Source organism: Sphaeramia orbicularis, chromosome 7 (genome assembly GCF_902148855.1).
Source record: "Sphaeramia orbicularis chromosome 7, fSphaOr1.1, whole genome shotgun sequence".
NCBI classification, from domain to species: Eukaryota; Metazoa; Chordata; class Actinopteri; order Kurtiformes; family Apogonidae; genus Sphaeramia; species Sphaeramia orbicularis.
The window spans coordinates 21303248-21327882 of NC_043963.1; the positions used below are offsets into that span (position 1 = coordinate 21303248).

Consider the following 24635-nt stretch of genomic DNA (forward strand, 5'->3'; position numbering starts at 1 on the left):
TCTCTATTACTCCCCAATAGGCCCTTAAGCTTATTAAAAAAATACTTATCCAAAAGATAAATGATGTAATTCATGATGCTGTTGGGCCACATAGACTCTCTGCAGCTCCTCTCTCATAAATATTCATTTAAATCCATTGACATTATCACAGTATTATGGAATACATGTCATTGCATGAAGCCACTTTATTTAATAATAACACTGTTGTATTACAGTACAAATAACTGTATGAGTATGAGCAAGAGACTCAGTTTATTGTTATGTGTGTGATCATTCATTTTAAAAGTTTGCATTGTATTGTTGTTGTTTTTTTTTATTCGTCTTTAATTCTTTTTTTTTTTTTTTAATTATTATTCGATCCATTTTATTTATCAGTGTTAATGAATGATTCTCACGGTGATACTGTTTACAACGCGCTCATTTTACTCCCCCTGCTGGCCAAAGTTTGTAACTGCAGTACTGGATATTTTCCACTTCAATTTATGCTGACAAAATAGTTAGGTAGATAGAGGCAGATCACTGGTATTGAAAGGCCATAAATAACACAAACACTAACAGAAATAGAAAATCAATGATAAAAATAATGGGAGTTCACAATAACTACAACCCCAGAGAAGTGGATACATTCTAAACCAACGGCCAGCAACCTTTACAATCTAAAGGCCATCTTAGACCACAAAGAGGGTAAAAAAAATTAAAACAGCAAAAACATTAATAACAATAATAATATGAGTATATATTTAGCTCCCTCTATGTTGTACCCCAAGGTGGATGGCCTGTTTAGGATTTTTTGGTACTTTACCACTGCATTTTTATCAAAGTTCTGTTTATTTATGAAATTATACATCTACAACAAAGAAAACACAACACAAATTTACTATGTAATATAGAAAAAAACTCCACTAGTATATGCAGGCTTTCTTATAAACAAGCTAACTACATACAAATGTGAATTGAATTATGGCATAATGCCATAAAATTTGAGGTTTTTGTCCAAATTAACCTCCAGGGTAAAAACTGCACTCTCATTAAGCCAGACACACACACACACACACACACACACACACACACACACACACACACACACACAGAAACTGTGAATATCTTAACTTTTGACCCCATTCAAGACATGATCTAAAAATAAACCAGTAATTCATGGTCCAAAGTAAATTCATTGCTGCACATATTATTTTTGAGCAAATTACACTCCTCTGTGCCTTTTCCTGGAGTTTATTCCGTTGAAGGGTGTTTTGAGGATGCGTGTCCTCACTCAGAGGGCAGTGCCAGTGGGTGTGGTATAGATTATAAAGTCCTTTGAGGAAATGTTACAAAAATGATATGCCATCCTAATGAAGTTAGACAGAGGGTTCAAGCTTCCATTCATGATCATAGAAAAGTACCCAGGCCTTGGTCAGGTGTTAATCTCTTGTCATATAGACAAAATAACCACTGCACTCTTGCTGGAGATATGCTATAAGCCAAGGTAACACTGTTCTCAGGATGGGAGACATAACTATGTCCCAGACAGACCTTGAATAGTTTTTCCACAACTATGTAAGAATGAGAGGAGGCAGTCCTTTGAGTTTGGCTTTGTTGATAAACTCTTCTCTCTTTTCTGCAAGAATAAATCGATTGAACTAATTCACATCCTGGTTTCGAGTGACATTTTTCTAAAAGGAACATTTATTTTTGTCACCGATCTGTAGGCTGTAGATAAAATGTGACTTAACTTGCCTAACTCTGAGGGTGCTCAGACAGTCAAAGTTTCTTGGAAATCACACACGGGTTGTAAATATGTGTTTTTGATCATTTTGGACGTGCAGAAATAACACATTTATTTTCCGCAGGACACTCTGTTCGTGTCCGTCCCGTATCCAGTCACAGCCTCCCGTCCTTCCGACCGCTTGACCTTCCGCTGAAGCGCACACACCCTCCGCCGCCTCCACCTCGCATGTTGTTGCGTCGCTCATCATGTGATGTAACACGGTTTCACTCCGGTTTCAGCGGCATGCTCGAGTAACTGAATGTTTGCGTATGGATTAGACTGTGCAGACCGTTTCCTCTGTTTTCGGTGGGAGGTGAAGCCGATTTCAGCACCGGAGCTGTCCGCGTGAACCGACGATGCTCGGCTCGCGCCACTGACATCCACCCTCTCTCTCTCTCTCTCTCTCTCTCTCTCTCTCTCTCCATCCCTCTCTCTATCTCTCTCTCCTCCCCCCTCTCTCTCCTCCTCTTCTCTCCGTGCTCCTCTCCACACGCACAAAACGCTCTGTCATGGCGTCTTCCAACCATGTTACCCCCACCAACTGTAGCTGGTGGCCCATCTCAGCCATGGAAGAAGACGGCAAAATAACAGACGGGGAGGAGTGCGAAGAACCGACGGCAGAGCCCAAACCTTTCAATAAAGACAGGCTCGTTTTATACCACTGGACGCAGTCTTTCACCTCTCAAAAGGTAAAAAAAAGAGCAGAGCTTGAAAATGGAGGTGGCTCTACATCTCTTGCATGACATGCTACAGCATGGAGCAGCCTGTGTTTGTTATGACCAAAGCATGTTTTTGTGCATGTTTATTCCTGCACAGACCTCCGGAATATGAATATGATCCTGCAGCTGGGCAGATCTCCCATTTGAGACGTTTAGAAAAGCGCTGCAGCATGGGCTCGTTTCCTCGACATGTAGCAGGACTGATGGTCAATATTCTGTTGGCTGTCATGTACCACTGCATAAACCCCCTTCATATCTCAACAGCTTCCACCTTTTGTTGACATGCTGTTCATTCGTCGCCCTACAGTGAATGTGATGACAACATACAGTATGTGCTACGATACATGACAGCCTGAATAATTAATTAAAATGAGGTATCTATGTGCAAAACAAACCAAAGGCCGTGTTTCCTCTTCCTCAGCTGAATCACACCTTATGTTGACATAATTATAACTGTTACAGATTGACTGATGATAACCTGTTCCTCTCCTGTTTCATGAGCATGGGAGGAAACCCATCACAACTGTTTTCATTGGACACACATATCTCCCACAACTCTGGAAACAAACATGATTAGAATAAGCCCTGTATATTTATGTATGTAGATATGATCAGCATAATTTAGATCTAAGATCGCTTTTGCACATGAAATCATGCACCTCTACCTGTATGAAATGATGCTTCATCTCCCTGACCACCCTCTGTGCCTCAAGTGTACCCAAACAGCATGCCTTCATGATTAATATGCAAGCTCTTCAGCCCTGATTGATTGTTTTACTTCAAACTATTGCAGTACTTCAAAAGGCTTGTCATGAAAAGTGGCTTTAATGCATGCATCAGTGTTGGGAAACCTTGCTCTGTACTGCTCTGCATGCAATCAGAGCAGCTGATACAGTATATTCCTTTTCACTGAAGACCAACAACCTTGAAGTGATGCTCAGGCTCTACTTTACCATGTGGTGAAGGTTGGTACGTCACTTAAAGCTGGATGTTGGCTTGTAGCCGCTCGCTCTGAGCTGCTGATTGTGGCGGTTGTCACTCAGCAGAGGGTAAACACTGGGCTCACTGTCATGATTATCACCTCGGGCCTGGAGCTGGAGCAGCTGCAGTGACTTTACAATCATCTGTGGCTGAGCTGTCAATAGTAAACTGTTGGACAATAGATCTAAAAACAACACACACCTCTGTGAAACTGTTGCACTAGATGTGGGCAATGGTTCTGCTAATACTTATTTGTATAACAGTGAATGACAATTATGCAAGCTGGTGCTTTAAAAGACATTTTGCAAATGGCTTTTGTGAGATTAAAAGTAAATGCATTAGGTTGTCTACTTTGTGCTGAATATTGAGTCCTTTAATATAACACAAATGTTTGCAGTGGACTGACCAAAAATACATTCCTGGCACCTTGATAAATTATTGTTTTAGTTATGTTTAGGAAACCTTGTGTAACTTGCAAACACTCCTTTTTGCAAAAATGCAAAAATAATAGATGCTCCTGTAAACACATTGGCAAGTAATGATGACAAAGGAGTCACTCCTCCACCAAACCAACATCATTATCTCAGTGAAGACACCACCGTCATCAGATGTTCAGGGATTATTTACAGGTCTATCTTTGCCTCAGCAAGTTTCTGAGGAAACACAGGAGCGGTGCCATTGAATTTCTCCTGAACAACATATTCTCCTTCCTTTATGTTAATAGAGCATCATGATGAACTGCTACTGTAACTGTGTCATACAGTATGTTTATCTTAGTCACATGAGTGATACATTGTGAACGCAACCGATAATGTATAGATAGAGACAGATGAAGCTCAATGCTTTGGAGTAACAGCACAGTTAGAGGCCAGATTCACAGATCAATACCAACCTGGCAACCTCAGTCGCTGCAGGTTAGAGATTTACACCTCCAACACCATCTCTGAGACTTTAACATTCTGCTGCTTCTTGTCTATATAGAGTACAGTAATTATCTGGTAATTTTTTACAGAATTAACATCCTGTGAAATCAAAGCAAACATAACAGAAACCTACTAATTGTAACCTGCTGTATCTTGTTAAATAAGAGAAGTGTATTTTCTTTTACAGTTGAACTACTTGGCGTCATTACTAAGGAGTGACTAATGTTATTATATAACAATCTGTGACTCCATATTGTGGGCATAACTGAGGGACACCTCAGCAGTCTGTAGCTGGGACCTGAAATAGGTGACAGTTTTACAAGAAATCCTTGATTTAGTGTCTGAAAGTGTTGGCTGATGGAGATATAAAAAGCTTTTTCCTGCTTTGACATTGCAGCCATGTTTACACTTTGTCGCATAATTACTGTGTTTGTGTTATAAAATCATTGTTTTATTTTAATTAAACCATGTCTAGTCACGACAACAAAACCCTATCTCTCCCATTTGGCAAAAGTACCACTTTATACCCCCAGTGTCATCGTCTTTCATTAATCTTATTCCCACTAATAGCTCTCTGCGGGCCTTGGCATATCCTTCATGCAGCTAGCAGTGCTTCCTGACTGTCTTGTATGTTTTTTTCTCAAACATAAGCCCACTGTGAAACATTTTATTACTTTTCCACACCAATTTATCAATTATAAACAAGCAAAACCTATTTATTCATTATAACAAATGTGCTAATACCTCTTGGTCTCTTAGTTCCCCTGCTTTGCTCTGGGAATACTGTAATAAGTCTTTGAAGGACAGACAATTATTAGTTTGGTTATACAGTGTTTCTGTTAATAAAGATAAAATGAATCAGCTACCTTCTTGCTGGCTCTGTATAATGTGATCTCTGTAATGAATAATGTTTTTATAATGACAAAATGTAGAATTAGGTCAGCTTATGCATATTATTTTATACCCTTAATGTAAAAATCATGATATATGATGTTTGGACATAATAGTTTTTACATTTGTGTGGTTTTGATGCAGTGACTTCTACCTCCTCATATATCCATCTTGCCCTTATAATTGCAGGTACGTCTAGTCATTAATGAGAAGGGCCTGGTCTGTGAGGAGAGGGACGTAAGCTTGCCCCTGCAGGAGCACAAGGAGCCCTGGTTCATGAGGCTGAACCTGGGGGAGGAGGTGCCCGTCTTCCTGCACGGGGACACCATCATCAGTGACTACAACCAGATCATAGATTACCTGGAGAAAAACTTTGTGGGAGGTATGGTGATAATGATGGTTTCCCTCTTGCAATGCTGTGTGTCTCTTTTCTTTTTGATTAGATTTTAGACAGAAATGTAAAAGCTGTTCTTCCTACAAGACTATACATAAAATATATGAGCAACACAGATTTGCTTTTTATGCTTTTATGTTGTTGCTGTGGCGACTGGATGCCTGTGTTTGGTATTAGGCAGGTAGTGCATAGCGGGATTTGTTGTGTGACTGTTTTTATGTGATTATATATGGTGGTATATTTTGTAGGTGTCTTTACCTGCCCAGGGACTGCAGATGGAAATGAGCTTGTAGCTAAATATGGTGCAACAATTTTTTTCTCTCTGACATTGATATTTTCTGTACACGATCCCTGTTAACCTGTTCCGTCCCACCTAAATTGAACTATGTTTTTGTGTATTTACCATACCAAGTTCCAAAGCTTGTAAGTGAAGAACTACAAACCCAATGCTGATCAATGACACCTCATTACCTCCGCCAAGAAGGTTATGTTTTTGCCAGGGTTTGTTTGTTTGTCTGTTTGTTTGTTTGTTTGTTTGTTTGTTTGTTTGTCTGTCCGTTAGTGTGCAACATAACTCAAAAAGTTATGGACAGATTTGGATGAAATTTTCAGGGTTTGTTGGAAATGGGATAAGGAAGAAATGATTAAATTTTGGTGGTGATCGGGGGTGGGGGGGCCCACAGGGGGGGCCACTGATCAGCCTTGCTGGAGGTCTGCGCTCTCCGAGTGCTTCTAGTTTGAAATGTTATAACCACTAGTTTTACAGGTTTTTGGGGCTAAAATACCACGGGAACTACATACACTCGTCCCATTAGCTTTGACTGCTATCCAGGTGATTTTTTCACTAATGTTTTAGTGCTCAGTAATACTGTAAAATAAACCTAACAACTCAAATGTGGAGAATCTAAACTTTATAACAAGGTATAGCATGCCTATATTGACAGAAGTTTTAGTGTAGAAACCTTCATGTATTTGGGAACTTTATCCCTTTTAGGACGATTTTTGTCTCTGGTGCCACATTTTTGCATCCACCGTTATTCAAATGACAGAAACTCCTGAGTCTTTTAGCTGAGATTGTGTTCTTTCTATTAGTCTATATCACATTAGGGTAGAGGCCTTCATTGGCTGAGGGGAATGGGTGGAAGTAGGAGGAGCAGAGAGCAGCAGAGTGTAGTCAGTGAGAGAGAGATGGAAGATTTTTTATTACTTTTTCTAGCGTTTTAGTGTTTCTATGCTGAATTCTTGTAAATAATTGTATATAATAGTGATAGTGCTGTTTTAGAGTGTTCTGCCAGCCTGTTTTGCCATGTTTTTGTTGAGTTTTACTGATTTTTTCCACAGTTTTTATCTGTATTTTTCCGGTTTGTATAGTTCATTGATGAATGACTAGAAATAAGTAAAAATAAGAAGCTGGGACATGGATGCAGAATGTTCTAGACAAACAAAAATGTTTGAACACATGTAAAATAGTTGAAAGTCTATTTCTATAATCTAATAAAATTTCATTATGAACATTTACATTTGTTTTTTTTATAGTAAATATGATCAAAATTGAAATCTGAGTTTTTTTTTTTTCTTTTTTACCATAGCACACTATTTTAAGCATTTATTACATATAATAATGACAATTAATGGGCAGATATTGAAAGTTAAGTTCTTCCTGAAAAAGGTGCAAAAGAATTGGCAAAAAGACATTTTCTTATACTTTTGTTTAAAAAAATGACCTAAAGAAATCTTGGTGGCCTGTTATAATGGTAGTCAGTAAAGGGTTAATGTAATATGGGAATGAAGAGGTTAAATTAAAGAAACTAAACTGCACTAAACTACAGTGTGCATATACCCATATGAATCATTACTTTTATACATGAGGACTGCTGCACTTTTAAAACCAGATTTCGACCTATTGCACTCTTTATACATATATATAATTTTATAATTAACTGACACACATTGGAACTAGTGTTTTGTTGACTGGGATAACCTCTTGACCATACCATTTTTTAGAGCTACAGGCATTAGTAGAAGACTGAAAAGAAGGGAGACCTTGTGTAGGGCTCTCCTCTCTGTCCATATCAGATTGTTAAATATAAACAAAGAGGACCTAATGCTGTTTTGTACCACTGTGGATATGTGAAGCCACTTTTCCAAATGTCTGTGTTGAGCTTCGAAGTAGGGTAGAGTCACGTGTCTTCAATCAGCCATTCATCTATTTAAGCCCCCTATGTGCTAAAGTCTGTGTTACGATTTATTTTTCCAGCCCATAAAGAGGAAACACAGAATGGGCAGAATACTTGTTTCCCATCAGATTGCTTGATTTACAATATGCTGACAGGCAGTTATGGAGTTTTGGCTCAGTGATGCTAAAAAACAATCAGGCATTGCAGCTTTAAGTAAAAAAACTCATATCTCATTGTTGTAAGAAGCCACCGCAAAAGTTTTGAATTTAGTAATAGAATAGAATAGAATAGCCTTTATTGTCATTGCCATATTAATAAAACACCAGTGGTACAGAAATAAGAATAGAGCAAATATAAAATAACAAAAACTAAAAATAAGATTAGAAAATAGTATGAACATTTTTACAATTTTACAAAGTAACGAGAATAGCGATAAGTAGAATAAAAAATAAAACTGGACAAAATATGAATAATATTAACAGTATGTATTACTATGAATAACAGTATGTATATCTATGAATCATTATGTATCCCCATTTACAGTATAAGTAAAAAATGATTATGATGTTTTTGGATACATATTAATGCTACATTTATGTGTCTGTTGCATTTGACTACTATGTACTGTTGGTAGTTTAATACAACAGTACATCCTATCCTGCAAGATCATCATGTGCATCATATATTCATAGCATCACTGTTGAATGTCTATAAAAAGTTTTCATACTCTTTGATTTTTCCCACCGTATATTATTCTGTAAATTGAATTTTGATCAAAATATTTGGCCTTTTGATAAGAATTTTTGGATAAGACAACAACTTTAACAGGGGTGTTTACATCTGATCCCTGTAGTTAGATTTTTTTGCAAAGAAGAATGCGGTAAGATCACAGTGTCCAGACTCAGCCATAGGTGTATCTACAAAACACCAACTAGACGGGGTGAATATTTATGCAACGACTTACTTTACATTATGTATTTTTTAAAAAATATTTTACATTCATTTATTTAGATAGTTATTTTAGTAAATTCTAATCAAAAAAGCCAAATTATTCTGACATTGACTTAATTTGTGAAAGCAGAAACATCCAAGGGGGTGAATAGTTTTTATAGACACCTAAACAAGTACGAGTTTAGTGTTTTTATTCATTTCATACATTTTTCAGTCAATGCAAAAAGGTGTTAGAGAGTTTACTAGGAGGAATTTCTCAGTCCACATAGGAAAATTGAATCCTTTTGTTTATCATAAAAATTCAACACATTTGCAGATGTGATGTCTTTATGGAAATGGAATGAAATGGGAAATTTTAATCTGAATGAAACCTAAGATACCAGACAAATGAAGTGCAGTGAAAAGAGCAACATTTGCCTCTGAGATGTAGTAGAGTAGAGGTATAAAGCTGCATAAAGTAGAAACACTTAAGTACCATCACTTCATGACTCTAAGTACAATGCATGCACACATACATGGTTACATTCACCACTGGCTATGGATAATATTTGCCTGTATTGTCCATCTTTGTGAAGCCAGGCTGAGCAAAGACCATTGGAAGCGTTTCGAGGCCATCTGTCTGCAAGTTGTGCAACGTCTTTGCACCAAAGTCACTAAGATGCTCTCATGTGATTAGATTAGAGGAAAACTGGAGGGATCCTGTGTGGCGTAAATTGTGTGAATACAAAACAGGACACAGGTACAATTTACAGGGGTTTTTATGATAATAGAAAATGCAATTATCATTAAAACAGAGTAAAGGAAGAATGATTGAGTAGATGAATCTGCAGCTGTTCATGTTTAATGTTTGACGTTGAATGTTTATTGTGATGCAGTGGTGTGAGTTACATACAAGATTTTCACTCAAATGCTAATATACATACAATGGATCCTATAATCCCTATGAGTTGTATATTAGTGTGTGGCCTGTCATGTTAACTTGTCAGATGAGACATAATGCTATTATATAACGTCAAGACTCCACCAGAGCAGGAAAGGCCCAAGGGCACCGAGACCTGGCCCTTAAATGGAGAACTGGCTGATCTTAGTTAACGGTCATTCGTCCGGAGCAGTGATACTTGACGATGCTAGTTAAGCTTGAGGATCAGGTTCACTGCTTCTTCGCTAATGAAAGGGAAAGGAGGAAAAGGCTGACCCTGGTGTGTGTTGTCATCGTCTCAGTCACACTGATGTGATAGTGAGCAGTTTTCAGGTAATGGCACTAATTAAATCTCCAGATGATTTATATATTTTTTCAGTGGTGTAATGGTCCCTGGAGAAGTGGGTATACTCTCAATTTTGGGCATCTTCTTCTTCCTTTTTTTTTTTTTTAAAGTCCAGAAAAACGCCGTTTTAGAAACAGTGACATGTCAGACTACTCTACTTAGTTTACCCAAAAATCTGTCAGTAGTATGTGCTCACTATTATAAAATTATCATGACTTGATCAGGAGCAGTTTGTGGGTTTTACTGGTCACACAAACAGCTGCATGAACATAAATGTATTCAACATGAGGCAAACATAGGATAGCGTTAGCCTTTCATAACATTAGCCTTCTCACACAGTTTTACTACTGGTGACAAAGTCTTTTCTCTGAATGTGCAGTCATATGTCCAGTAGTTTAAAACAGTGACTCATTCTGAAACCACCTTAAAACTTACCTCAGAATTATGTATTCCATGAAAGTAGGTTCTCTTGATATGTGTCACTCAATTGAAAGATTACTCTGCTTTTCTCATTCGCATTTCCGATAATCATGCATCTTTCAAAGAGATGTGCCAGATGACCTGTCAATCAACTGGGATGGCACTGGCACCTGAGGTGGCCAGTTCGGTTCCAGAGGTGGCCAGTGCTAGTTAGCAATATTTTCCTTGGCATAACCCGCCCTACTCTGTCTCTGATTGGCTCATCAGTCCTCATGCCAGAAGTTAACCAGTCTAATCAGTGAAGGTAGTGAGTACTAGCCAATTACAAGCAGAGTAGGGCGGGTCATGGCTTCACCATTCTAGGGAAAAAAATGGGCAACTTGGCTCAGATACTAGTGAATGGTGCATATCAGGGGGATTTAGAAGTGGGTATACCCAATGCTGACTGAAAAATAAGTGGGTATACTCCATATATACCCATGTATACATGTATACCCTGGACTACACCTCTGTATTTTTTATTTTATTTTACTGGTTTATTTAATAGGGACCATGCACATTTATGAACATTGCTGTATGAAAAAATACACCCATGTAAATAAATATTCCATGATGACAGTACTGACATGACACAGTCTCCTGAGAGTATGTGTAAGTGCTTTGTGTTTTTGCTGGAAATTATAAGAATACACAACATATTTTGAATCCAGGCCTCAAGCTGGACATGCTTTTAGCCAGACTCACAGACATGTTTTCCTCTGTGTTGAAATCTTTAATGAATCCTGGCAACATGGGCTGCATCTGCCTTGAAAAGTGCAGATGTCTCCGAAATGACCGTCTTTATAACACTACAGATCAGCCTAGTGCCAACTCACACTACTTTACAGTGGTGTTGAAATGCAGAGGAGCACTTTCACAGTGTGAGAATGGCTTGTTGACTAACAGTAATGAAACAATCTGAGCCTCTGTAGCTCTTGTCGTCTGTTACACCCATTCGATCCAATCTATTGTTATCTCTGAGGCTACACGTTGCACTTTTCAGCATTCAATTCAGATTTATTGGTCAGATCTTTGGGGTTTTTTGTGTTGTTGTTGAAATTATTGTTTAAAATGCGGGCAATTTCAGATTCCAGTGGTGAACAGGATGGAGCCACATGCAAAAAGCAGCAATATTAATGGTGTTATACGTGAAAATGCAAATATACCACAAGAAAAATATGCTCTGGTAACAAATCGTTGTACAGCAAAATAATCTCTGTCAGTGTTTTGCAGTTATATATATGATGTTTTTGGATTCATATTACTGCTGCTTTGTGTTGTACTGCTGTATAAGTTTAAGACTGAGCTCCTTTTAACTACTTTATAGAATTGACTCCTACCGGTGCAGAGCTGTAATCAATCTCAATCTACAGAGATGTAAAAGTTACATGAATTTCAATATGACTGATCAGACTAAAGCAATATTACAAATAAATCACACTTAAATCTGATTCAGGAACACATATTGAAGTGGCTCGAATCAGAAATTAAGATTGTAGCACCCACAGGATTGTTGTCTGGTTACTGTCGTCACTGTCATGAAAAAAAATACACTGTTGGAAAGTTGGAATAATTTTGTTTTCAGACACATTCTGCATTTTATTCCTATTTTTATTTCTATTTTTATTCCTATTTTTTTAAATTCATATATATATATATATATACATATATATGTATATATATTTGCAATGATTACATTCTGAGTCCCAGTTACACTTTATTTAAGATAAGATAAGATAGATAAGATAAGATAAGATAAGACAAGGTAACACAAAAAAGTATAGCAATAACAGCAACAACAATATAACACTTAACAAGGTAAAAAAAGTGTAAAATGCTCTACTAGAAAAAAAAAAGAAAATTAAAGATTGCACCATAAGTTAAAGAACCTGTCATGAATAAATCACATTGTTACAAACGTTTCATGAGAGAGGTAAAAAAAAAAAAAAAATACAGTGTAGAAAAAAAGTTGCATTCAGGTAAAAAAAAAAATCGGACTTTTGCCAGCTGTCTGATGGTATATGAAGGTAGATTTGTTTCTTTATTATTCAATCAAAAGAAAAGTTGCCTTAACCAAAAAAAATATTTTCCATTAAAAAAAACTTTACTTCAAAAAAAAAAAAAAAAAACCTTTTCAATCAAAGAAAAAAGTGTTTGAATGCAAAAAAAAAATGCATTTAAACACTTTTTCCTTTGATTGAAGTGAAGTTTTTTTTTTTATTGAAAATATTTTTTTTGATTGAAGTAATATTTTCTAGGGATTGAATAATAAAGACACAAATATCCTACCCATAAAATGGCCCAAATACAAAAAAAGATGACTTCAATAAAAAAAAACAAAAAACAAAAAAAACCTTTTCAATCAAAGAAAAAAAGCGTTCAAATGCAATTTTTTGGGTCTCAAATATTTTTTTTTTTGCATTCAAACACTTTTTTTCTTTGATTGAATAGGATTTTTTAATTGAAGTGAATTTTTTTTTTTTTTTTTGATTGAAAATATTTTTTTTGGTTAAGGCAAATTTTCTTTTGATTGAATAATAAAGACACAAATATCCTACCCATAAAATGACCCAAATACAAAAAAGATGACTTAAAAAAAAACATTTCAATCAAAGAAAAAAAGTGTTCTTTGTAAAGAGTTTTTTTTTTTTTTTTTTTTTTTTGACTGAAGTTAAGTTTTTTTTTATTGAAAATATTTTTTTTGGTTCAGGCAACTTTTCTTTTGATTGAGTAATAAAGACACAAATATCCTACCCATAACATGGCCCAAATACAAAAAAGATGACTTCAGTCAAAAAACCCTTTTCAATCAAAGAAAAAAAGTGTTCTTTGTAAAGAATTTTTTTTTTTTTTTTTTTTTTTTGATTGAAAATACTTTTTTGGTTAAGGCAACTTTTCTTTTGATTGACTAATAAAGAAACAAATCCACCTTCTTAAAGGTAGCCTTAGACAGTCAGATTGTTGGGTTTGTCTTCATCTTCTGCTGATGTAATATTCCCACCATAATGCTGCAGCAGACCACCTGGAGGACCACTGCATGGGTACACTCCGGTCAGCATGCAGGTCCTGGGACTGATTACTCAGCTTCCTGGAGCTCTGCCAGGTGCTGCTCCACCCTCTGCAAAGCGTCTTCATAGGTCTGAACATCATCAAGCGGCCAAGTGCCCATCTCTGTTTCGTCAGCCGATGCCTCTGTCAGGCTGGCTGTGACCCTGTGCAGAGATAAAAGCTCTCTGTCCTGCAGAACTAGCTCAGTACTGAATCTCAGCAGCAGGTTATTATGTCCAACACTGCCACACTGCATGTAGCCCGCTCACTGAGTATTAAGAATTAGGACGGCAAAATATAAAAGCTGACTGCCTCACTAATGGCACTTTTTAACCTGAGCAACAGCAGATAAATAGAACAGAGCAGGCCAACAGGGGGTTAGTGCAGTAGGTTTAAAGTGAAGCCTAATTAACCTGTGCATATTGTTTGTTATTTTCGTTCATCTCTATTTCCCTTTGAAACCAGTCGGAGTCCATTTCTAGAGGGTACGCACACATTTCACAGAAGCGTGTTAGTTTAGAAGAGATGGCTTCAGTGTTGTCTAAATGTCAGGTGGTGCGTTCACAGACTGAGGGGTGTCTGTTACCAGGTTACCACACTGCGTCTCTGACAGCTGATGCAGGGAGGATTGTTATTTTGAGGATGTGTTTGACTTCACTTAAGAGACACTCACGTCACGTTGATTTCTTATGCACATACTGTTTGACAGGTGTTTTTACAGCTACATTAAAATGCTTTCTCTACGTTGCTGTTTTCACATCGGCGTCCTGCCCGCAGACACGGTGGCTCAGCTGATTCCCGATGCGGACTCGCCCCTCCACGAGCGTGTGCAGCAGTACCGTCAGCTACTGGACGGTCTGCCAATGGACGCTTACACACACGGCTGCATCCTCCATCCAGAGCTCACCACTGACTCTATGATCCCAAAGTACGCCACCGCAGAAATACGTAGTAAGTGAAGCCAGATCACTGTACTGTGTAGGCATGACTGTTCATATCTCAGTACCAGTATGTATGTTGTGCATCTAGACCAGGGGTCTCAAACTCATTCAGCCTGATTTGACCTCCAGTGGGCCGGACCAGTAAAATAATAACAGAATAACCTATAAATAATGACAACTCCAAATTTTTGTCTTTGTTTTAGTGCAAATAACCCCCATTAAATTATGAAAATACTTACTTTTATAACCTATCCAAACAAAAAAGATGTGAATAACCTGAAAAAAACTGAAATTTCCTAAGAAAAATAAGTGCAATTTTAACAATATTCTGCCTCAACTTATCATTTCTACATGTGCATTATGGATCAGATCTACAAAGACACTAAACACTTAGTAACAGGCAGAAAATTGTTAAAATTGTGCTTAATTTTCTTTAGACATTTCAGGTTGTTCATGTGTTCAGGTTATTCACATTTTATTGTTACAGGATAGTTTGTAAATGTAAATATTTTCATAATTTAATGTTATTTTTTGCACTAAAACAAAGACAAAAATTTGAAGTTGTCATTATCTATAGACATAATGTAATATTTTTTTCACATCTAACCGAGAGGAAAATATGGAGTCATTATTTTTTGAAAGTTATTCTGCCGTTATTATTTTATTTGGTCTGTATGTGGAACCTGAACTAAAATGTGTCTTGACTGGAATTTTTGCACTTTGCAAATTCATCCCACGGGCCGCATCGGAACCTTTGGTGGGCCGCATTTTGCCCCCGGGCTGCATGTTTGAGACCCCTGATCTAGACTGTGTTTAAAGGATGATAACAACAAATTATTCAGGCCAAAGAAGTTTATCTAAACAGGACAGTACAGCATCCATTCCTTACCAGACACACAATACATACAAAAACATGTGTCATCATGTGCAGAGTTATTCTATGTGAATCCCAAATGTGATGCATTTCACAATTCATTCTCATACAGATGCAATATTTTAAGCATGCTGTGTGATGTGTTACTGTTTGTTAGTGAGAGAGATTTTATTTACACTTACTCAGTGTCTTGGCAACAGACAGTAACAGATATGTAAATTTCAGAAATAACATGTTGAATTAGTTGCTTGACAACAAAATGTGAATCTCTTGATAAAATCTTTTTCTCTTTGTATTTATGTTTCTGATTCATAATGCAAATACATTTCAGTAGTTTGAGCCTGAATTCATATACACCTGGAATAAAAGCGCTCCATCTTGGAGTTGGACTGGCTAAACAACAGACAAACATTACCATTGCACTGCTTTTCATCATCCTCACAGCATCATCTTTGTAATTTGATGCTATTCAATACCAAAAAGCCTTAATATGGCACACTGCAGTAATGGCAGATTACACTGGTCTACAAGTAAAATGCTTCCACAATAAAAGGAGTGAAATTTTACTACATGTGATTCACTGATAAATAAAAATCAAGTCAAAAATGCTGGTTGGCGGAAGTTTCCAAGATACAGTCTTGAGTCAAAATGTGAAATTCAAGAATTAACAAGAGAACGGGTTTTACTCCAAAGGAATATTTGTGTCAGAGCTACCAGATCTACTTCAAAACATCAGCAAACCAGCACTTTTGTCATTTGTTTTCCAGTTAATCTTATTAAAATACATAACATTTTGCACATTTAATCTCTGAAGCAGATAATTTCAAAAAAAAAAAAAATTGTAGGCCAGTGTAATAGATTCCATCATCTGACCTTCTACTCTCAGCTTTACTGCCACTTCCACCAGGTGGAAATTAAAGTAAATGAAATTCTGCAGTAGAATTAATTATCTAATAAAACCCTGAACTCTGTTATACCATTAAAAATAACCTTATCAGCTATTTATTACACAGTATGACAAACAGTTACTTTATTATTGAATTATGCATCAATATTGGCCTGTAATTATTTGATGTAAAACTGGTATACCAAGCCAAACTTTATTTAAATAGAATATTTCATTCCATGTGTGTGAGGTACAAGTTGCAGTTATAAACAAAGAAAGCAACCGACCATTAAAGGGAATCTGAACCTGTGAAACAGACAATGAAGACTTATATGTTTGAAACCAAGAAAAGATACAAAAACATGTGATTTATAACCGATAAAAGTTAAATTTTATAAAATAATAGTAATTAAGAGCATCAACAGTAACCAAAAAGAGACAACAGAAAGATGATAACAGAGATTATTAAACAAATAATATAAGAATAATATTAAATAAACTACTACTGTTTCTGTTTTTGCACAGCTTGTACAGTTTGCACTTTAATGTCCTGAGATGTGCAATATAAATGGGATCATCGCAGCCACTGATGTTGTTAAAATGTTTTTTGTTACCAAAATTAGTTTATTTTTTTTAAAAAAAAAAGGAACTTTATTGACATAGTTGAAAGATAATTGCACATTTCCTATTTTTATTTGGAAAAACATTGTCTCAGGAGCAGTCTGGTTGAGTTTATTTGTATTGTTCAAGCAAAAATCTAAGTTATTTTTTAATGTACACAAAACGAATGTTTCAAGGAAAAGCAAAAAGTATTGTTACAATACTGATGTTTCTTTTAATAGAAGTTATAATTGCGCCACTGTTACAATGTTGTTGGGGTTGAGGGAGACCTGGAGATGTTTTGTCCTCCAAAGGGAGGCTGACAGAAAAAGATTGAGAACCACTGAGCTAGACTAATATCTAAGATATTCTTGTCAGACTCTTTAAATTTCTCATGTTTTGGATCAGTGTCATAATTTATATTTTATGAAGTAATTTAATGTGTGTAAAGGTTTGAAAAACAGGCATAAAGAAAGACTGCAACACAGTTTCTTATTAACGCTGTGGTGGAGGCAGAGAAATCATAAATACCACAGCCAATAACATCAGTGTCTCCCCCTGAGGGAAGAACAGATGAGGTTTTACTCCCTGGAGAGTCACAGACTGTAACTATATCTATCTATATATCCTCATAGGGTGTGTCTGCTGTGCAACATATATACTTAAATATACACTGAAAACCAACTGTAAAGTCAAGTAGCTATGATTTTCACTAATATTTAACATTTAAGATGACAGGTTCTCATGGTTTTTATATTGTCTGGTTTACATACATGTGATAAACTAAAGATGTTTGTGTTGTGTTTGTGTCTGTAGGACATCTGGCCAACGCTGCGACAGAGTTGATGAAGCTGGACCATGAGGAGCCTCAGCTGACAGAACCGTACCTGTCCAAGCAGAAGAAACTAATGGTCAGTGTGTATAGTTTTATTTAGTGTTTGAGAGACAGAGTCACCTCAGCAGCTTTACAGCCTTATTTACAGCTTCACTGTTGTGTGAAAAACCTGTTATTGGAGTTAAAATCTGACAAGCTGACAAGGAAATAAATAACAAAAAAGTTCAGGACAGTTCAGATTCTTGGAGGAAAGAAAACTTTTACACAGTAATTCATACTTGTACTTTACTTGTTTCCATTTTGTGATACTCAGAGGGATGGGTAATACTTTTTTACTACATTATGTTTGTCTTTTCAGAGGTAGATTTGACACAATATATGACAAAATGTGCTTTTAAAGTACAACATCAATAAGTTTGGCACATATTTCAGATGTCTAAGATTTGTTTAACAGCTCCACCAAATAGTGATTGTTTTCGTCTAAACATTTCACAATTTCCAAGGCATATAAATGTATCAGAAATGTGATATTTCCTCTTTCCCATCAATGATCATGTGATGAGCTTGTTTATAAAACTAGATATAATGTAGTTCAGGTCTGTTATCAACAAGCTGTGACAACACTAATGCTTCACCACTGATAATGTACTATTGTCATTTATAATAATATATCAGTGTGGGATTTTAAGACCGAAAATTACCACTCCGAGACAAGATGCTTGAAGAAGAACTACTCTGTTTATTTCAAGGCCTTATTTTTGCACAGGTAAGAGCTCACACAGCAACCAAAGGCAGTCTGTGAGGAGAGATCTCTGTCAAAAAGGAAAATGCATTTATATCTAAAAGTTGCAGTGCCAGGTGTTTACTACATGCTTTCAACACATGACAATGATAACAGTTTACACACACAAGATAATGTTTAGCGTATGGGGTGACATTTTGATAATGATGACATCTTGAGGTGAGAATATCTTCTTTTTTCTACGAAGAACAATCACCAGAAGACCATAATAGATTAAAGCCCTTACGTCAGACTCATCAGTAATAAGAACAAAAACTGGGACACTGTAATTTTTCTGACTAAACCAATACTTATGAGACTCTGCAGATTCATTGTGAAACATTTTAGAGGTGACTGTGATGATTCCAGTTGCATAAAGTGAAAATAATATTCAGAAATATGTTTTCAGTCATGTACATTGTTGGTCTCTGCAGTTCAGTTTATTGTTTTAGTTTGTTTAAAGTTGTAGTTTCCATTAATATGCATTTCAGTTTCTGCGTCAATATATGTACAACTAGAATATACAGGAAATATTTCTTTCTTTCAAAGGTCTTTTTATTGATAACAGAACATGAATAAAACATTCAGTATACAGGAAGATTTAGATTTTCTTAACAATAAGTACCCATGATACAACACATAACCCTACCCAAACAGGAACAGACACAGCCACTGAAAAAATGTACGAAAAAATGGAATGAAAATTATTTAAAAAAAAACAATACAACCATGTTTAAAAAGTATAAATAAGTGCAGTATAAATGAACAACCATAAAAAATAAAAACAAGACAATACAAAAAGAGAAAGGGAAAAAAAGTACATACAATAAATAAATAAATAAATTATCATCATTATTATTTTTTTTAAATAGGGGAGAGGTAAAAACAAACAAAAAAAAAACATAAAGTCCTTTAACATAGACTTAATTCCCCTAAAGTAATGAGTTCTGACAGTTTCGGGACCTTCTGTAAATCATTCCACAATGAAGGGGCAGCATATCAAAAAGCTGTTTTACTGTTCTGCTCTGACTCTGGGAACCTCCATCTGTAGGATGTCCTGACAGCACACACCATATTGCTTTTGGGTTTAACGTATGTATGTACAAAGATAAGATGGAAGCAGGACAAGGACAGATTTATAAATAAAGGATGACCAATATGTGAGTCTGTGGACGTGCAGAAGACACTTAACAACAGCATTCAGAGTCCAGTGGTGAACACTACAGTATGTCCACCTCCAGTAATGAAACATAAAGCATAGGGGTGAGACAATTACAGTTAATAGATGCTCAGAGTCTACTTCTACTTTTTTTTTTTTTTTTGATTTATAGGTGATATTTAGGGCTAAAGTGCACTGTCACATAAGTATGTGGAAAAAAAAACACCTTTCATGGTCTTTATGTGTTTCTTATGATGTTTCACCACTAGATGCAATGAAAAATTACACACTGAAACTTAAACTACACGCATATAAAAAACTAAAGGACTAAATGTTCACTTGCTGAAAGGTACCACTGTAATGAGATAATCAATATTATTACCACGTCTCCTGTCAGTGGTCAGCAGTGTTGTATAAAGTACTAGAAAATCATACTTGAGTAGAGGTACAGTTACTCTACCAAAAATTACTTTGGTAGATGTTCAAGTCACCAACTGAAATGCTACTCAAGTTAAAGTATTTAAGTATCTAGTAATTTCTGTACTTACGTATATCAAATAATCTACAATTAACCCATAAAGACCCAGTGCTACTTTTATGACAGTTTCCAAATGAATTTTTCTCCAGGTTTATATTCATAAAAGCTCAGGTTAACGTTGAGGTTTATTATATAACAAACTAACAAAACTGAGGAAAAAGTGACACCAATTATTTACATGGATTGATAGGATTAGTGGATCAGAAGTTAATAAACATTTTCGATCAGTAGATGATTTTGGTCAGTGGTGGATGTTCGGGCCTTTATGGGTTGAATTTCTGTATTTTATGTAATTTTTTGTAATGAGTAATGATACTGTGCATTAAAAATGTATGGGAGTAGAAGTCTGCAGTTGAGTTAGGAAATGTAGTGAAGTTAAAGTGAAAGTAAATAAAATAAAAAACACTTAGTAAAGTACAAATAATCTCAAAACATACTTGAGTACAGTAGTGAAGTAGTTTTACTGCATTACTATACAACACTGGTGGCTGAATGTTATGGCTAATCAGTGTATGTGCTTACTATTTTTTTTTCTGTAAGTTTACTTGTATTTCGATGTTGCTGTATTGGTAAAATATCTGAATATTTATTCCTTTGCTGTGAGAGATTTGAACTCATAGCACAAAATAAACAGGTGTAACCACTTCACCTCATGATGGCTGCATTCCACAGGGGTGCATCAGTTCCAGATCTTTTGTTTATGAGCGCCGACTCCCTGGGATGGTATTCAGAGACACCTGAAAGAAACATCCACCACTGACATTACTAGAACATTCTGACTCAGTAACATTAATGATTTGTTTCATTTAAAGCTGTGTTGAAGAAGCTAGAGGGTCTGACCAAGGTTATAGTAGTTTTGGATTTTTCATTGTAGTTTAGTTTTGACTTTTTTTTTTCTGTCTAATTCAGTTAGTTTTAAGTAGTTTTTTAGAGCAGGTTTGCTAGTTTTTATTAGTTTTCATTTTTTTCTAAATACTTAGTTTTAGTATTAATTTTAGTTTTTTCATATTTTTTTAAAATCTTCCTCGCTATTCAAAGAAATCCCATACAGGACTCTGCTGCTTTCTCCCAACTTTAATCTCCATGTTGCTTGGTAGAGTGGAGACAATAAGCTGACTAAATGACAAGTGACGGAACGTAAAGTGCCGTATGGTGCTAAAATTGCTCAAGCAAAATAAAACAATTTCATTTCAATCCAACACTGACAAAGACAAAAACGAAGGGAATTTTATCCATAATTTTTATATGTTTTAGTTAGTTTTGTAAGCACACAATACAGTTTCAGTTATCTTTTTTTTAAATTATAGTTTCTATTTATTTCAGTAAAAGAAAATGTTTTTTCAGTTCTAGTTTTCGTAATTTCGTTAGATTTCGTTAACGATAATAACCTTGGGTCTGACTTGTGAAAAATGGAAAATGAGTTGAGCTAAAGAACATCAAGTTTATGACACATGAGACAGAGATGATGGTTAATGATAAGTTGATTTTGTTATTGATTTGCAGGCAAAGATTTTGGACCATGATAATGTGAACTACCTGAAGAAAATTCTGGGAGAGTTGGCCATGGTTTTAGATCAAGTGGAGGCTGAACTGGAGAAAAGGAAATTAGAGTATCAAGGTTTGTTTAAATTCTTACAAACTTCCACAAATTTGGCTTCAATTACACCTGTTAATGATGTTTTTTTTCTCCTTTTTTTTTTCATCTTATTGCAGGTCAGAAATGTGAGTTGTGGTTATGTGGACCTGAATTTACACTAGCTGATATCTGCCTCGGAGCCTTGTTGCACAGGCTCAAGTTCTTGGGACTTTCTAAGAAATACTGGGAGGATGGCAGCCGACCCAACCTGCAGTCCTTTTTTGTGCGTGTGCAAAAACGCTACGCTTTCCGCAAGGTCTTGGGCGACATCCACACGACCCTCCTGTCCGCAGTCCTACCCAACGCTTTCCGGATGGTAAAAAAGAAGCCGCCGTCCTTCTTCGGGGCGTCTTTTCTCATGGGCTCGCTGGGAGGCATGGGCTACTTTGCCTACTGGTTTTTAAAAAAGAAATACATGTAGTGAATGCCCTCTTGTTGTGTTAAATGTCTGTGTATTTGTGTGATGTTTCAACTTTTCTGTAATGTTTTATGACTGCAGGAAAACATAATGAATCTATATAGAGAACACTATTACTTACCTGGGTGAACAAAGAATATTAAAACATTCCATATTAAGAAATTCTTGACAGCACATTTTCTGGTAATCGAAGCCTTCATCGAGTTTAATTTCTGGCAACTTGCAGCTCTTGTGCCTGTAAGTCCTCATCTGAATTGTGTTGGAGGCATGCATCAGGTCCACTGATATTGAAAACGTCACCGAAAAACCCAGACAAAATGTTAAACACAGTAACACCAACAAGGGTTAACTGGCCTTTGCATGCCACTGTTATGATCATCATTCATATCTGCTCCATCAGCCTGAGGTTTATCCAGTATAACCGCAGGATGTTTCACACGTTAAACACTTTCTGATAATTGCTGTGCTGCCAGAAACTGCCAGATGAAACTTGAAGGATGGAGGCAACTTTATAAGTACCTGTACACATATACACATGTACACATGTACACATATACACAAATACACACACATGTGCGCTCAAAGTCAGTTTATTTAGAGCACCAGAAATCACACAGCACACGGTGGTCCACTGTCACTCTCTCTGTTACTGAGCAGGACTTCAGATGTTATATAGACTGTGTTAGAAAAAGTCAAACAGGTAGAAACATGGTAAATTCTGCATCTATGGCACAATAGTGTTGCATTAGGTTTAGGATGTATATATCATTGCATGGGGTTTTTCTTAATGTGTAAGCGTTTTGTGACGGGTGGACACGCCCAGAGGCAGAATTTATGATCACTACCGCATATGGAATCACAACTTTCTACACATTACGTTCCTAAAATGTAACTTTTGAAGCACCTGCACTGTACAGAGTGTTGGAGATTTATCCCTCAGCAATACTGAGCAAAGATACTCGCTGGATTTTACTGCTGTTTGTTTGTTTGTCGCTGACTCCTCCTGACAGATGCAAGATTGTTTTTACAGATAGATATTTTTAATTATACATTGTCTCGTTTATTTTTCCGTGCTGAATTTTTAATGAGCTCAAGAGGTTAAATAAGGGGAACGGGGCAGGAAAAGCTGACTCATTTGAAGAGAGTATGATGGGGAAGAAAAAAAAAAAAAAAAAAAAAAAAACCTTTTCCCCTCCAGTTAGCCTTGCCAGCTGTCTTCTTGTTTGTTGATGCATTGTACTTTACTCGCTCAACCCCTAATGGGAGCCTTTCTGCTTTTCTTTATCAAACCTTCAGGGTTGAACATGTTCTAATTCTGCTCCTGAACCTTGCGCTCTTTAGGTTTATACTCATTATGCGTGCTGGAGTTGTAAGCTTCTTTTGGTTTCAAGGCTGGTTATACAGGCATTTGTGCAGCACACTGTACAAGGACTCACAGACAGTGTTTCTCTCTGTCTGCACATACAAACACTAAGCATGTATTATATTAGAAAGGGGTCGTTTGAGGAGATACAACTGAAACAGAGCCTTCGATAACAAAGAAATGGAGACAGGATCCTCCCTGTTTCCTGCTGCAGGTGAAGAGTAGCACGCTGTAGTTGCGGTAGAGAAACACTGAACCAAAGACGATGATCAATGCTCCTTTAATATCAGCGTCTCCTTGCTGTGTCATATCTGATATTTCAGTCTGTGTGTAGACGCTGTAGCTCCTTGAGTTTCATACTTGATTTGGAGAAGGCATCCGTACTGAATGCAAGAGGGAGGTTCTTTTGATTTGTTCAGACTGTCCTTGCATTAGCAGCACTGATGTTAACAGCACAAAATAGAAGATTTATAAAATGCATTTACATTTCTTAACACTAGACATAATAAAAGGGGCACATTTAATCATAGAAATAACATAAATGTATAGTGCCGTTATTCTCAAAGCTGTTGTTTATGTTAACTTGTAGATGCTTACTCACCATTTCATTTTAATAACTGACAAACAGCAGATGACGCTGGCAGCAGAAGTGTCAAGAAATGTAATAACCAGCCGATCATTGTGAACGCTTGTACATTTTGATTGCTGCGAGCCCACCTGTTACGACTCCACTGCTTCTTCTGACCAACGTACGTCACGCTACTCGAGGGGTTGGATCTGTCCTTCTTGGATCACACAGAGAAATCAAACTGAGAAATCCTAGTTGTGATTTGTGGCCATTATATTTCACAATGGTATTTTTTATTTTTTACGTTTTATTTTTTATATTTCTATATATGCATTTATTTATGGTGCTTTTTATGATGTTTGTTCATAAGCCTTAATTTATTCAGTTGCCATCAATGAAAATAAATAATGAAAATGCAACATACAGATACTGAGTTCTAATCTTTCCCAGGCCTGGTGTGTCA

General features: G+C 36.3%; 1 protein-coding gene across 1 annotated transcript; it reads left to right on the plus strand.

Annotated features, from left to right (window-relative positions):
- Nucleotides 1-1943: 1943 nt before the first annotated feature.
- Nucleotides 1944-24591, plus strand: gdap1l1 (ganglioside induced differentiation associated protein 1-like 1). The gene is made up of 6 exons (XM_030138018.1): nt 1944-2454; nt 5469-5661; nt 14351-14524; nt 17691-17785; nt 21691-21805; nt 21901-24591. The coding sequence occupies exons 1-6, from the start codon at nt 2275-2277 to the stop codon at nt 22242-22244; spliced, it is 1101 nt and encodes a 366-aa protein (XP_029993878.1). The 5' UTR covers nt 1944-2274; the 3' UTR covers nt 22245-24591.
- The last annotated feature ends 44 nt before the right edge of the window (nt 24592-24635 follow it).